Source organism: Thunnus albacares, chromosome 7, assembly GCF_914725855.1.
Source record: "Thunnus albacares chromosome 7, fThuAlb1.1, whole genome shotgun sequence".
NCBI lineage: Eukaryota > Metazoa > Chordata > Actinopteri > Scombriformes > Scombridae > Thunnus > Thunnus albacares.
The window spans coordinates 16,461,603-16,477,629 of record NC_058112.1 but is presented as its reverse complement, the minus strand read 5'-3'; the positions used below and the strand labels follow the sequence as shown (position 1 = coordinate 16,477,629).

At 40.5% G+C, this 16,027-nt stretch overlaps 1 protein-coding gene across 1 annotated transcript in view; it reads left to right on the top strand.

Annotated features, from left to right (window-relative positions):
• Window positions 1–403: 403 nt before the first annotated feature.
• sema3d (sema domain, immunoglobulin domain (Ig), short basic domain, secreted, (semaphorin) 3D) overlaps window positions 404–16,027 on the top strand; it is a 31,601-nt gene continuing 15,977 nt past the window's right edge. Inside the window, exons 1-7 of the mRNA XM_044355817.1 lie at window positions 404–728; window positions 7,725–7,982; window positions 11,899–12,059; window positions 13,969–14,031; window positions 14,174–14,293; window positions 14,443–14,536; window positions 15,066–15,194. Of these exons, the coding sequence (XP_044211752.1) occupies window positions 7,775–7,982; window positions 11,899–12,059; window positions 13,969–14,031; window positions 14,174–14,293; window positions 14,443–14,536; window positions 15,066–15,194 (775 nt within the window). The 5' untranslated portion in view covers window positions 404–728; window positions 7,725–7,774. The remainder of the gene's footprint in view (window positions 729–7,724; window positions 7,983–11,898; window positions 12,060–13,968; window positions 14,032–14,173; window positions 14,294–14,442; window positions 14,537–15,065; window positions 15,195–16,027) is intronic.

Below are 16,027 nucleotides of genomic sequence, written 5' to 3'. Positions count from 1 at the left end.
TCATAGTTACCCTTTATAAGGAGTTTATAAGTAATTTAGGGATTTATTTATGGTTGATAAATCCATTAGTCATTTATAAGTGCAACTTTTGGGTCGCCAAGTTGTGGAAAATCTCTTGTGGAAAGTCTTTATATCTATATAAAGCTATTCAGTTCAACAGTAAGTCTCCTCCAATAGACCAAAATCCATCTACAAACATTTTTTAACATTTACAAGTGCAGATTGATTTTTGTAAGAGCTCTTTATTAATGTTAATCTGCCTTGTATGCGCTATCAAATAAAATACTATAAGTTGCCAGAAATACAATATGACCTGCGTAGAAGTTGGCTAAAACTGAGGATGTGTGGAAAGAAGAGTCCCAGCTCAGAGCCATGGCTGGCAGCAGCGTAGATGCTGAGGGCCCCTCCCCTCCAGCAGCAGCTGCAGCAGCATAATTGGGAGTTTGCCGTCTGTCTTTCGTGGGGCGAACTGCCATCCAACACACACACAGAGTGCACCAAGAGTTCAAGAGCACTAGCGTGCGTTTAACAACAATTAAGGGGAGTGGAAATATCTGGGGGAAGTATTCAGTTTATCCATCCACATTTCTTTCACTCGGGCAGAGGTTGCGCAAGTGTCATACTTTTGGTTATTTTTCTTTGTGCGCCCGGCAATTAAGAGGAGTGACGCTTCTGTCCACAGCGTGGGCATGTGTTGCAAATGAGAGAAGACAAAGTTGAGAGCGCAGGTAAGATGAAACATGAAATTATTATAACGATATAATGTAAGTCATGCGCAGTTAATTCAAAACTTTGTGACAGGTACAAAGCTGTGGAGTTTATATTAATACGCGTTTTTTGTGGCGTTAACTCAACTAATGCTTTCATGATCTGCTTGCATTAGAGTAATTCAGCCATGTAATTTGTTATAATCCAAATGGCAAGAGTTTTATAAAATTGGGTCGATGGCATATTGAGGAAGACATCTAGGATGTCGTTTAACTTCATGTAACTCATGTAATGTTTTTGACACAATAGACTTCAGACCCTTTTCTAAATTTACTGGCACTGATAATTCTATATTTTGATATTGTTATTATTTCCAACAACTTCTTTAACTTTAAGTTCTGCAGAACAGAAGTCTGAATATAGACATTCAAAACCAGGGATTCAACTGTGTGTTTACAAAATGTTTATTTTTTCAAATACATTTTAAGAAATAAGATTTTTCTTTCATGAATTTAGAGAAAGAACTTTGTTTTATGAGTGGTTACAACAAACTTTTTAAGGGGCATGTAATCTTCCATACTCTGTGATACATGCTATACATACATCAATGAATAGAAGCACATTAATGTGAAATTAATGTATTTTATCTGTTCAAGTGTTTCATTTGATTCACTTTGCAACCTCAAATCAATGCAACAAAATGCACCAGTGTTTTATTTCACACCACTGAGAGTTATATAGGGCTACAGAGGGACAGATGGTTCACATAGTTACATGAGGACTTGGTTGAATGGCAGTATTTTAGGGTACCAAATTTGCTTGACAAGTGTTTACACGGTTTTGGGGATTGGGGTGGATGTAGGGGCTGCAAATACCCCAAGGTAACTTGGTGCAGTTGAACAGCCATGTCCTTATTTCTCATCCAAAAATAATAACATTGTGGATCCACCGTACATTAAACATGTTGCAGTGAACATACTTGTTTTACTTATGGAGCTCACTGTTTGTGTATATTTGTGTGGCTTACTGTGTAGCACAAAGGAAGGACACTGAGTCATGTTGGTTTAATAGTGCAGTTATTTAGTCATGCCTGTATATCTAAAACTCTCAAGGAACCACTCTCCACTTACTGCACTTCTAAAGGTTTATCCAAGTCCCTACAAGGAGCTTAGGGTTGAGGGGGTGTTGTGAGAGAGAAGAAGAAACTGTTGAAGGAAGGCAGAGAGAGGGAGAGACTGTAGTTGTGCGGATATTGATTTCTCTGGCAGTGTTTCAGGGTTTTTTCGATCAGCATGACTGAGGTAAATAAATGATTTCTGCTTTGGGCCACAGAATGACGACTCAGAAAAACTTGAATGATTTTCTTCCTTAAACACTGGCCAATAATTCCGTCACTGAGGTGTTGTCCACCAGGCATATTCAGTCCAGACTCCTGTATACACAGGCTTACTCAACTGGGGATGGAGCAGGCTACGGACTGCTACTGAAATCACAGCCTAGAGATGGACGCCTGTGAGATTTGAAGATTTAAAGGAACTGTTGAAAAGTGACTTCATGCTTTGTTGCTGAAATTCTACCCTAATCTCATTCCTGTGAGAGCTCTGGTATGGTAGTGAAAGTGGATTTGATAGTATGTTATTATGTGAAACTGCTTGTAGGTTTTTAGGGTTCACTATATCACTCAGTTCACACCCATGCTGTGCTAACCTATAGCTTCCTGTGTGCTTTAATTCACTCCTTTTCTGCGTCTTGTGTCTGCACTAATCCAACATTACCTCAAAATCACAGCATCAATATTGGTCTCTGTTTTGAATGGCCTACAGCACCATTCCTGCGCTCTGTGACAGCGTCATGCAGTTCATGTTGAGGCTTTTTCCTGGACTGTGATGAAAGCTAAAAACTGAAAGAGTGCTTTCTTAAAACTCAACAGGTTTTGGGTCGGAAAGTGTTATTAAAACATACTCATAGCTATGCTGCACACTAAGCCTAACCTTATATGGTCATGTGTCCAGATTCATTCAGTGCAGACAGACAAACCAGCGAGGGCACCTTTACTGCAGTGATGTTAGTATATTTAGAAAGTCTACAACAGCTAGGTGTCAATGACTTGCAGACAGTTTTCTGGACTGTCTGTCTGCAAGTCCCAGTGGCCTCTGGATTTCCTCTGTCTGTATTGTACTGTACTGGAGCTGGTGTGGAGATAACCAATCAACACGCGCCTTTCTAGGTCTGAGAAAGAACAATAGGGTTGCTTCCCATATTTGTGGACGACTGCAATGCTCTTGAGAGGAGTTGTTGCATAGCATACATGGGTGTACCCTTGTATCCTTAGGCTATCAGGAGACAAGTGAGAGCACTTAGGAGTGTCAGTCACTGTTTTTATGTCCTATTGCTCCCATCTGCTTACCTCAGGATGGTATTAGGTTACACATACACATATGTTCATACATGCAAACACTGGGTCATGCCCTGTTCAGTATGTGTAGAGTTACTTGTTTTGTTGTCCCTTATCAACAAACCTATTGATATGTTTATCTATATGTACGTCATTGTCTCTGTTACATGGTTGATTCTCTGTTTTGAACTTGACTTTGTTTCCATCTTGTGTTTTTCCATTTCCATCTTCTCTATTGAAAAGAGCTAAACCACAGATCCAGTAACACTTCACGCCCCTATTCCCCCACCTTTCCATTCAACCTTGCTGTGACAGCAGACCTGAGCTGGCACTCTTGCATATGGTGGAGTCTGTAGACAAAGATTGGAGGAATAAACCACAACATTAAACATAAAGGGAGTCTTTAACAGAGACAGCTTTGGTGTATTTGGTTACCATACCAGCAGTTGCCTGGAGGATTCTCTTACCAGTGTTTTCAGATAACAGCAGAGGGAGGCACAACTTGTGGACAGACAGGACCTCGGGGTTGGAATTTTATCCATCTCCTTTGGTTTTCCCCACAGACAGTCTCCTCGCTTCCAAAACGGAAGGAATTCCACAGGAATGTCCTCTCGTCCGGGCATTACCATTCATTGATTTCATAGATAGATGTTTCAGTGTGATTGTCATGTGATGCCTGGTCTATATTTAATGTGATGTTGTGAATGTGTTTACGTGATGCAAAACAGTGTCTGACTGATTTGTTTTGAGAGATCCTCACATAAACTCTTTTATTAGGGCAGTGGTGTTAAGCTGCGTGAGACAGAGGGCTGCTCTGTGATCGGACAGCCTGTGGATTTAAGATTTATAGGTTTTATTAGAAGGTAAACGGCTGCAAGAAATACAGACTTTCCTAATGGCAGGAGATCAAATGATACCCATTCTGGTCCATGGAGAGGTATTAGATTTCCTTACCTAACATGTTTTGTACCATGCATTCATTCATTATTTAGGGCTAATTTAATGCTGCATTTTCAACTTCAAAGCTCATCTCTGTCTCGATCACCCTGTTTGGATGATTAAATTCTGTGTGTAAAGGGATATTTTGGCAATTTATTTTTGCATTCATTTTTTGGAGTGATATGTAATTTCCCAAGAGATATACATGCTGTGCTGATAGATACGGTGTTCACTCTGATAAGGTGGGGTAATGTTTTTGGTTAAAATCTAAAATGAATCACAGCTTGCTGCCTTGATGTTTACTTTATTACTTGAATAAACAGATTGCAGAAAAAATGAGAAAGTGATACTATAAAAGTTGCCAAAAAGCTCTAGTATAATAGTATGAGGGTTGAGGTTTTTAATTTCAGTCCAGAATAATCTTACATTTTGCCATCGCCACAAAGATCACGTTTCATATTTACTTGCTCTCTGGCAACAGTTAATTCTCAGCATACGGTTAAACACAGTGAGATCTGCAATAAGTGTGTGTTGTGTTAACATTGTTATACAAAAATGGTTTAGACAGGAGTTAGAAGACACAGATGTTGGACCCTTCAGATTAATATTACTCATTTTTTATTAGTAGCCTTTGGACACAGAGCTGACATTGCTATTGTAAATTGTTTCTAAAGTATTTTTTTAAGTTTGTTTTGGAAAGTGAAACAAAGTCTCCTTCCTCTGAAATATACTGTATTTTACAGTGCCAAGACATAAAGAGTACGAGTGGTATGAGTGGTGGAACAGTGTTGTGTTTCCTTCTTTACTGCTGCCTATAACTGGAGTTATAGGTAGCTATTTAAATAATAAATTGCCGCCTATAAGTAAGGCTTCTTGCATACGCTTTGTAGTTTGTATTTAGTGAAAACACAAATTGTGTGGCCTGGTATTAGTCCTGTATTTTCCTTACGAGACATGAACTCACACAGACTGACATGCTTGCTTTAATGCAAGGTTAAAAAAAAAAAAAAGATGATTGACTGTTGCCAACAAAAACAACTAATGTCTTGAGAGCTAGAAACAATTAACTATGTTGTTATGCCAGGTCAATGCTTGTGGTCAGGGAATAAAGACAAATAGCTCAGCTAATGCACTCTGTCCTGTGGAGATGGAGGGACTTGATAATAGCATACTCTACAGGGCACCTGGGTGTTGCTAAATGCCTCATTAGGGGTGGTCTCAGTGTGAGAATGCCTTTGGCCAGAGCACTTCTTCACCATCTGCAACCACTGACGACTTCAACTGGGACTATTTCTTTTAAAAGTTCAGCCACTATTATTTCTGATACAACATCCTGATTTCTAGGTTTTGGATCATTATTAAATCATAGATGCCGCTACTTGTTGTGTAGCATTTGTTTGATGTTGAGGCCAAACAGGAAAAGCCAGTAAATTTGAGGAGGTGACATCTATAAAATGTCACATATATATGTTAGGCTGAGATCAGAAGCCAGCAGCACCATAACGGCTGCTAGCTTTAAATCTGTCATCATTGCCATCAGGATTGTTTCCCATCATCCCCTGCACTGTGTCGACCATGCTGCCAAAGACAACAGGGACTCCATGCTCTAGCTGGCAGGAAACAGGGATGTTAGTTTAACCCACATGGCACAAGCTGTCTGTTTCACCTCTTCCTCTCATCTCTCTCACTCTTTTTGCCTATCTCTCTTTTCATCTTATTCACTCTTTCCTACGTATTGACTGACTGGCGGTGTATACTGTCTTTCCCTGCTAAATTGCATGTCAAACCCCTGTTGTCATCCTTTTCTCAACAAATGGAGAGATGTTAATGCTCCTCTTCTAACACTTGAGCTTTCTCCTTTGTTTGGGGGGGCCATTCTTCTATAGAGGTGCTGCACAGGCCTGTACCGCTGATAGATGTGGGCACTCAAGTGGAGAAGAGAGATACATTACTTGAACACTGCTCACACAGGTGAAATCGTGTCACTGCTCCCCTGAAGATACTGTGGGGTGGATGAGCACCACCAACGCTATCACTGTCACTCACAAAAGCGTGCTAAGACTCCGCAGATTTAAACCTTCTGAGTCCCTCTCTCTCTCTCTCTCTCTCTCTCTCTCACACACTTTCTCACTCTCTTTGTTGATTGCCCATCCATCACACACAGCTCTATTTCTGTATTTCTAACCCTGAAGGTGTGAAGGTGCCTCAATTTGTCATCTTAAATAAACAGGAGTCTGTTTATCAGCGTCTAATCCTCTCCAGTTTAAAGCTGCAGGGTGCTTGGATTGGTGCCACTCTGTCCTGATTCTCTGTAATGAACTCAGACACCGGATGACAAAACTGGACAGGGAAAATAAATGAAGTGAAATGACTTGTACTGTTAGAGCTTGTATCCATCTGCCAACATGCCATTCCAAATTTTTTAATGTAATGCAAATCTGTGTGTGTTCAGACTCAGAATGTCAACTTATATACTTGTCAAGGCACAGCACAGACAATATTTGAACCAAATGGTGATCGTGTCCTTCCTCCAACTGGAAGAGACATGTTTGGTCTCAGTATAGTATTTGAGATATGCGAGTGTGTGAACAGATCGGTTCATTTACAGTACAAATCAAAAGTTTGGACACACCTTTGCAATTTCCTTGAATGAGAAAGCGTGTCCATACTTTTGACTGGTACTGTAGGTTGACATGGTCTGTGTTGTCATTAGACAGTTGATGTGTGTTATTTGAGATGGGGGTGGAAAGAAAGTAATGAGGGAGATGTAGCAATAAAGTCTGAAGGGGAGGATGGGCATTCTTTTGATGCATTCATTAATTTCGTCATTGATTGTCTGGTTAATTAGTAGCTAGATGGCTGTGGAATGAGCAGGAATTCAGGTTTGGAAAACAGATATGTGGTAGTAAGTTTGGTGAAGTAATATACTCACAAACATGGTTCAAGTTGATGCCCAACTAGAAATGCATCACTACTGCTAATTCCTATTTTCTCTGTTTTCTATTTTTAAAGGTTGAGGTTCTCCTCTAAATGTAACCACAAAAATGTTAAGTTTCTGCCTCAGTTATATACATCACTTTGTCCCATGTTCAATTAGTGCACATCACTCAAGTTCTCCTTGCTTTTTAGTTATAGAAAAGCCAATGAGCGTTCCCATGACTGCTCACTCTTACAGCTCACTTTTCACTGAGTGTGAAAAGGGCTATTTAATGCACTCTGAAGTTCCAGACAGGATATGGCCCATTTTTTTTACACAACATAAAGAAGGAGCTGACAGGGTCATCAGCCAGTGCTAAAGCTATTGGCAAGTATCATTTAGGTAAAGAATTAAATGAGTTATCCAAGTGAAAAGAAGATGGAGGAGGGTGAGAAACTGAAAGAGGCATGGCCCCACTGAAAGATAGTAGAATGTGACTGTTTTGTTAGCCTGACCTTTGTTTTGAGCAAACAGATTTAAAAGCGACACAAAAGGAAAGCCAGTGACAGGCAACAGCTGATGTAGGATGGGTAAAGAGAGGGGACATGCCTGTAGGGCTCCATGGTAAAAAAAGCCGAGGAGTCACAAAAGAAACGTGTGTACATATCCTGCGTAAAGTTAGAATTTAGAGTGCACGCACTCTCATACACACACTCTTATGATTGCTCCTCCCTAGCTTGACTCTTTACATTGGTCTCCTTCCAGGGTTGCAGAAAAGGACAGAGTGAAAACGGACCAAGACTACTCCACACACTATGAAGAAAGAGAGCTCTGGTGATCAGAGTCTGAATGAAGCCGGTGCTCTAAACTGCATGTCTGGCAGTAATTATGTCAGCAAAGGGAAGAGGATTAAGGTACTATCCCATCCAGGGGTCTCATTAGTGGGACTGATGTTGTTGGCCATCCTCCCTTTTGGAGCAAGCATCAAACAAAGTCTCCCCAGGGTTAAACTCAGCCACAGAGGTAAGAAATGAAATATTGGTTTGTCTGTCAATCTTATTTCTGTTACATGTTTACATTTATTTTGATACTTTACTACTTAAATGTGTTCAGAGCAGTCTGACAGTAAAATAAAGTCTTGGTAAGTAAATGAGTAAGCTCATGTTGGATATTTTATCTCATGCCAACAACCTTCATCATCCGTGCACTTCGCTGGAATCATAGCGCTACATGAGGCATGTGACTTCTGACTTCATTATTATTATTTTTTTTTGTCTTTTTCCTTATTTTCTACTATTAGTGGTTTGGCCGTATAATGTGCACTTTCTAAGGCCATGCCTAGCCTTATGTCTGTGACATTTCTTCTCCATTTGTCTCTTTTCTTGTGACTTTGTGCACACAGCTAAGAGCAAAAGTGAAAAGAGAGATTATCACACTCAATTGCACTGTGCAAGTAAATGGTCTTTGAAATATCACTGTAGAGTGAGAGATTTAAGACTCACACCCGATCCATTTCATAATTCTGTTTGTCACTTTGGATCTGGTGCGAGAATGTTCTCTGTCTCTTAATCTACTCATTATCTTGTGTAATTCCTTTTTACATTAACCTGAAGTCAGGTTTATGTATTAGTTTTTAATAAAATACAGTATTATTGCAGACCAGTCTTAGATGTCACATAGAGAACCAACATTTCATGTTGATGCTCCTGGTCCATAGGAGACTGTCGTTCAGTCTGTTGTGTGTATATAAGCCGGTCCCGGCAATGTGCACTATGTCCATGTGTTTACTTTTGTGTCAACTGAGTCTGTTTGCTTTGTGCCACTGGGGTAAAGCTAAATTATTGCTCCCCTTAAAACCCATTCTAGACTCCACTGCAAACTTTACTTCAAAGTTGCCATCCCTCATACTATGTATCCGCTACAAGAAACCACATAAATGAACTTCAGTCTTGCTCCATAAAATTGAATCTTAACTGTGACTTAAAAGTAAATTCACTCTCTGACTTCAACCTCCAAAAAGCTCTCTTCTGGTTGAAGGCTTCCAAAACCCAGTATGGCTGGAAATAGATTCACATTTATGTCCTGAGTGTCCAACATAAATACATGTAAGTAGCTGCAGGAATAATGATTGCAAGGGATAGTGTTTACTCAGCAGTCAGGCTAGTATTTAACTCTGCAGTTGCCTCATTTCATGTTTGTTCCACAGCGATATGATTGCATTTTATTAAGTCCGGATATCTGAGACAACTGTATTTTTTGAAATTCATGAGAATGTGTATCTTGGCTTTAATTTTCATTGTTGACTATGAGCACAGCTGACTGAACTGTATGTCTATTCATTCAAGAGAATGCCCATCTGACAATGCCGTGGTTTCCTTTGGACCTCAGAGTGAGGACAGTAAGAACAATGTCCATGTTTGGCTCTCTTAGTCAGAATGACTGAAGCAAAGAAGAATCCATCAAAAGCAAAACCTCCTCCAACCCAGTGCACACATCATGCACACATCTTGTCATCATCTCATCAGTGCACACTCTTCAAAAGCAACACCACCCAGCAGTGATCACTCTTCAAACAGCACGTCACATCACCCTCCTTTGAGAGCGCAGCTTCAATGAGTGAAGGATGAAACGATCAAAGTGAAATCATCCCTGATTGAACGAACACCTCCAAAACAACTGCCTTCAACTGCAAACTCATGAACTTTACTCTCAAAAACACATCAGCGTTCATTCCTGATTGGGATATCTTGAGGCATAAGTTCACGTTTTTGCGAGAGTCAGAATGTAGACATTGTGGCCTTCTGCCAGATGGAAAGTAAAATAATCTGGTCATTACGTAAATATTTTTAATATGCATCTCACTCAGATTGTTGTTATACATTTGTTCTTAATGTGTGATCAAAGGATAATGGAAGTTACTGTACACCAAAAGCATGCTACACACATGGCCTATATTATTTAAAATGGTATTTTATAGGTGTTATAGGTATTTTTCCATCTTTTGGTAAACAGTTGCTCATTAACTAACCACAATGTATTCAGTTGGTCAATGCTTAGTAGCAATGAATGTGCTTTTCCTGCTATCCCATAACACACAGAACAAAACACATTCAGTGAATTAAATCTTTTTATCAACATTATTGTTTGACCCAACATTTTGCGCTGGCTGTGAGGTCACTGTGAGGTGTATTCTGAAACCATGGACAGAACATCTTACACTGCATATTAATGGTAAACCTATGCTGTGATCATGCAACATGAACATAGTGGCCCCATTTCAACTAGCCTGAAGCAGAGCATTATCATCAGTGGTCTATTTCTAATGAATATTGTTCATGCTTAAATAATGTGACTCTTCTTCCATATGGCAGATTTATATACAGCATCATTACGGCAATATATTTTTTCCTCTTCATACTCTTATTTCAGCTTCATTCGTCTGACACAAGGGAATCCTGCAGCTGATAGAGCATTGACTTGTTCATCCTTAGGTGGTCTACATTTATACAATAGCAGACATTATAGTATTATAAAGCTTAAGTCTAGTTTATAAGCAGGGCCTAACTCTATTGGCTGCAAGCCAGCTTGGTGATGGCTTGGTCAAATAAATGTGTAGATGAAAGCGACTCGGACCTCCAGCAGAGCTAATCAAGAGCTGTTGAGGGTGTTCAGGGCTCTCTTCTTTGGAGAAAGGTGTAGAGCTCTATGCTAAACAGCATCAGCTAAGCAGGCTGTTTCAATGGGCTCATAGTGCTGTGTGTTTACAGAACAGATTAGCGTTAGCCAAGGGCTAGCAGGCCTAATCTCTCTGCGAGGGTTAGTCTGCTGTGAGCAAGATGTGTGTGTAGGGGTGAAAGATATGAGCATGTGGGGGTGCTGCGTGAGTGTGTGAGTGTGTGTGTGAGCTTGTGTATAGGAGGAGGTATTAAGCAGGATTGCTTGGTGCGGAGGGGTCCTAGAAGTTCAAATATTGAAGGTTGGTAACCTCTCCAATCCTTCACACCAAGAGGGTAATCACAATGTCAATCCTTTCAGAGTGACTCCCACAGGACTCCCCCCGCATTGAGCCAGTGTTTATTCAAGGCATGTTGCTATACTGGTGCACTGAAAAGAGCCTGGTGATAGAAGAGATTTCCTTAGATCAAGGACACAGCACTGCGCTGAGAATGTAGTCAATATTCAGCTCCTGGAAAGCTCTCCTTATAATGAACCCTGGAAGCTGGGGGTCCAAACACTAACTGTTACTAACATATTTCAACTTTTTGAATACAGTATATTTATTGTATCTATTGAAGTCAACAGAAAAAAATATAATCATCTAATGGGTGAGCAACAGGCATTCCACCTGCTCTCATCATGATGTAATCTCATATAGGCCCACGACAGGCTTATGTTACAGCCAAAGCTAATATTTATGCTGATGTTCAGTCATCTGTAAATGAGTTCAGGTCAGGAAAGTATGTTAGAGAGACAAATAGTTATATAATGAATAAATCCCTCATCTGCTTTTCAACAGCTGGCTAAACTGAGAGATATTGTCATGGTTAATAAAGTAGCTATGAAAACACCCTGATAAAAATATCTGCCTATGTACCCACTGACATAGTGTGTCATTGAAGTCTGTGCCACTGTATCTCTCTTCTATCAGCATGTGTAGCTAAGGTGTTGAACCACAGAGGATTAGACAGTTTCAATTCAAGCCAAGACAGGTTTTTCTCTAGAAGACTAAACCCAGTGCCTGTTTTTGGGATTTTGGTTTGAATGAACTGCAGAGTTCAATGAGTTAAGCATTGACATTCTAAACCTATTGACATATTATTTGCAACCTACTGTAAATCAGTGCTAGATTTTGAATTTTTAAATATAAGTATGTGTATATACTACACTGTGGGGATTAATCTTTTGTTTGTCTGTATGTCTGTCTCTCTCTCTCGACCAGAACTGTTGCAAGCTGGAAGCGTATCTTTGTTTTTGGGACCTTCCGATGGCCTCCTCTCCCACTCACTGCTGTTGGATGAGGAGAGAGGTCGTCTTCTTTTGGGAGCCAGGGATCACATCTACTTGCTTGACCCTGACAATCTGGCCAGAGGTCCCAGAAAGGTACACTGTGTAGGGGACATGCAATAAAGAAGATCCAAACTCTGATTTCAAGGCAGAAAAATGAGGCCAAGAATGAATTTAGTGCAACAAATAAACAGCAGCTTTTGGGTTTGTGGCTATTCAGGCCATCTGCTATAGTTGAGAGGTTGTTTAGGTGGACTCTGAGGTGTTTACAGCAGTTTTAAGAGTCCCCCTCCACACCCTCTGAAAGAAGTGAAAAGTGCTGGAAGAAATTCAAGTCTGAACAGGAGATGGAGTATCTGCTACATACACAGCAACAGCACCAATCCCCAGACATGCAAACTCACGCATGTAGTCACTTGAGACATCCTAATGCTCTGCTTTTTGCTGCGAACAGCTCATTATTATAGAGACAGTTATTTAACTTCTCCTCCTGACACTTGTACCTGTCTTGCCATTAAGTGGAGTGATGTAAGGTATTTTTTTTTACTATTTTATTACTATGTAGCTATGCTGGAATGCACTCAACTGTGTATTGTTTTAGAGAATGGCTCACTTTTCAGTCAGCAGCAGTCTGAAACTGTCTGTCTGGTTAGGGTCAGGGTTATCATGTTAGAGGTCACATGCACACACACACCACATGCATACAATATATACCCATTAATGAGACAGACACACACTCACACATATACCCAAACACACAAATGCATTTGGAGGGATGCCATATGTTAAAGTTTGTGGATGTGAGTGTGTGTTTATGCAGCTGAGGTTGATCTGCAAGTGGGACGACAGTGTGTTTATTTGATCTTTATCTGGTTGTTTTAACTCTTAGTCCTGCTCTCAAATTTGCCTCTCAAGTCAGTGATACTGATGCTTGGAAGATATGCACCAACAGTCTAACTCTGTGGGCCTTTTGGGACTGTCCTTGACAGTGAATATGATCTAGAGACACAAACTTTGTGATTATCAGTTTATTAAGAGGCATACCTGGAAAGGGACCTACAGGCACTAAAACACAGCCAAATACTTTTTTTTAACCACAGTCTCTAAATATCCCCATATGGTGTGGTAAAACTAGGCCACTGATCATTTCATATTCTAGGTTTCAAAACCAATTTAAGCCCTCCTGAGAAAGGCCACACACCACACTGTACTCAGTCAACACATCACGTTGTAACACTGGTTTTCTGTATGAATACCTCAGCGGCATGTAATGATTTGGAATCATGAGATGTGTTAATATTTGTGGCGGTGTGTTTGCATGCGTATTCAGGCTCTATCGACCCCTGAATAAGTTTGGCGATAGCTCTCCTTGGTAGGATTTAAGGGAGGTAACACGCTAAGCACATAAGCCTGTTATAACACATGTGCGAACATAGTGGGGTGCATTAAAGGGACACTGGATGGTGTATGTCCATTGCTGTCTGGTACCAACACCTGGAGGTGTTGATTGTTGTATGACTGAGATCAGTTGTTTGTTGTTGTTGCATCTTTTTTGAATTAGAAATTGCTCATTAGTAATTCAATACATATAGCATCTTTCAGAGAACATACATCTGGAAAATACATAGACAAAAGGGAAGTAAAATGTGAAATTCAAAATAACTGAATACAAAACATGGTGCAGAAGTGCAAAAGAGAGAAATATGGGATGATTGAGGTAAAAGCACAATAATGTGTCTTTAAAAGGGATTTTAAACAATGAAGGCATGGCTTGCTTGAACTCTTACAGAGCTAAGGGGCCCTGATGGCAAAGACCCAGTTTCCTCTAGTGGTGCCTGTATGTTTTTTAGCCATACAGGCACCACTAGAGCGACTTACTGCAATTAGGCTCATATCAGGTTAGATAGTCAAGATCTAACTCAGTGGTACCCCCTGCAGTAATCCATAAACTCTTAGAATCTACTCTAAAATAGCTGTGTGAAATGTATTTTTTATTTGTCATTAGATTCACTGGCCTGCTCCACGAGACCGAGTTGAAATGTGCAAACTGGCGGGCAAAAATGCAAATGTAAGTGCCTCTAAACAAAGTCACTTCTTGACAGAAAATTATATAGAATCAAAGTCTATCTGTAAGCCAATATCTGATGTAATATATGCCTGCCCAGTCCCACTGTCCATTATTTTTCATCCTGGCTCTTCCTCTGTCCCAGTTGGAGTGTGCTAACTTCGTCAGGGTCCTCCACAATTACAATCGAACACATGTCTACGCCTGTGGGACAGGAGCCTTCCACCCCAGCTGTGCTTTCATTGAAATCACTGGCCACAGAGAGGTAAAGTAAATATGAGTGAGTGAATCTTGTGAGTGAAAGTTCAGGAACTAGACTTTAAACTTATGAAATGTATTTGATTATTTATTATGTTTATATGTTTTTAAAAAATAGTCTAATAGTATCTTCCTTTCCTCCCTTTCATTTCTCAGGATGGTGTATTCCAATTGCTGTCTAGTACAGTGGAGTCAGGCAGATTGAAATGTCCTTTTGATCCCTTGCAGCCATTTACCTCAGTCCTCACAGGTAAGATGAGCTTTCACACGGTAGCAGTTCTCTTTCTGTCTTATCCCCCATGCACCAGAATTTTATTGCTGCACAGCACCATTTCCCTAGGAATAAATTATGTTTCTCTTCAAGCCTTCACCACGTTGTTTGAGTTTGTATCCATGTATCTGTTTTCTTAGCACATTTCTCCAACTTATTTTGGTCAGGAAAGATTCAAGCAGAGATTTCTCTGGAAGTAACAAAGTTACTTGGAAGAGAATTGTACATAAAACATGCTTTTGAGCCTTTTCTCTCCGTTTGTTCCTTGAAATCTCTCTGTGTCTGTTTTTTTATATATATGACTTCACTGAAGTAAGCCAGTGGCATGCTAAAAGCTAGATAATAATGTCATATCCATTTTCTGATATGTGCTTTTATGGTATATGTATTAAAAAGATTATAAAAACATAAAACAAAAAAGTTATTGTTATAGCTATCTGACTTTACATGTCCATTTCTGGACATTTAATTGTCACAATTAACTGACCTGCATCTGTAATCGGTCCAGATCAGTACCTGTATGCGGGCACTGCTTCAGACTTCTTGGGCAAAGACACGACGTTCACACGCTCCCTCGGCCCACCACCTGACCAGCACTACATACGCACAGACATCTCCGAAGACTACTGGATCAATGGTACACACATGCTTGCACATATCCACATTAACACGCTGAGTGCACTCAAAACTTGTTATTGCTATTTCTCCAAACTTCCAGCCTCTCTACTGACACAAAGAGCCTCTCTGTGCCCTCGGGATGGTTATTGGCATTCCAGTGCGGAGGAAACAGCCCACTTATTCATTTAGGTGGAACTTTTATATGAATGCCATAGCTGAACAGGGACCACACCTTCTGGGGAATTTACAGTGTGCCAGAAGTTCACAGTGTTAGTCATACAACCGCATACAGCCACACACACACACACACACACACACACACACACACACACACACTTACACACACGGGCATGCACAGTCATCACTGAGGAGGAAGTCTTCTTTCTCTGTATACATCTCCAGTCTCGAGTGCTTTACAGCCACTGATGGGCTGTCGTGTATCAACAGTTGTCACCAGGATCTAAATCCTTACACATGGTCTCCACATTTCACAAGCGCAGAGATGTTTGGAGTAATTATGTGTGTCTCTCTCTCTCACACATTGTGTGTGTATACAGCATGTGTTGGCGCAGGACAGGCAGAAAGAACACATCATGTCTTGCGGCGTCTCTCTCTCTCTCTCTCTATGAGCCTGTGGAACATCTTTCCACCGCTGCAGGACTAACAATGACCTTCTGTTGAGCATGTTAACAGTCATACATTAAGCTGTTCCCGTCGGGGAATCACTCGGGGGTGGTTGGCTCGGCTTCTAGGGGTTGAGCTAATGTTGATGTAATGTCGCTGCAACACTTAAGCCTTTGGACTAGTTCCCTCTTGAATCAGGACACTGACGGCAACATGCTGTTGATAGTC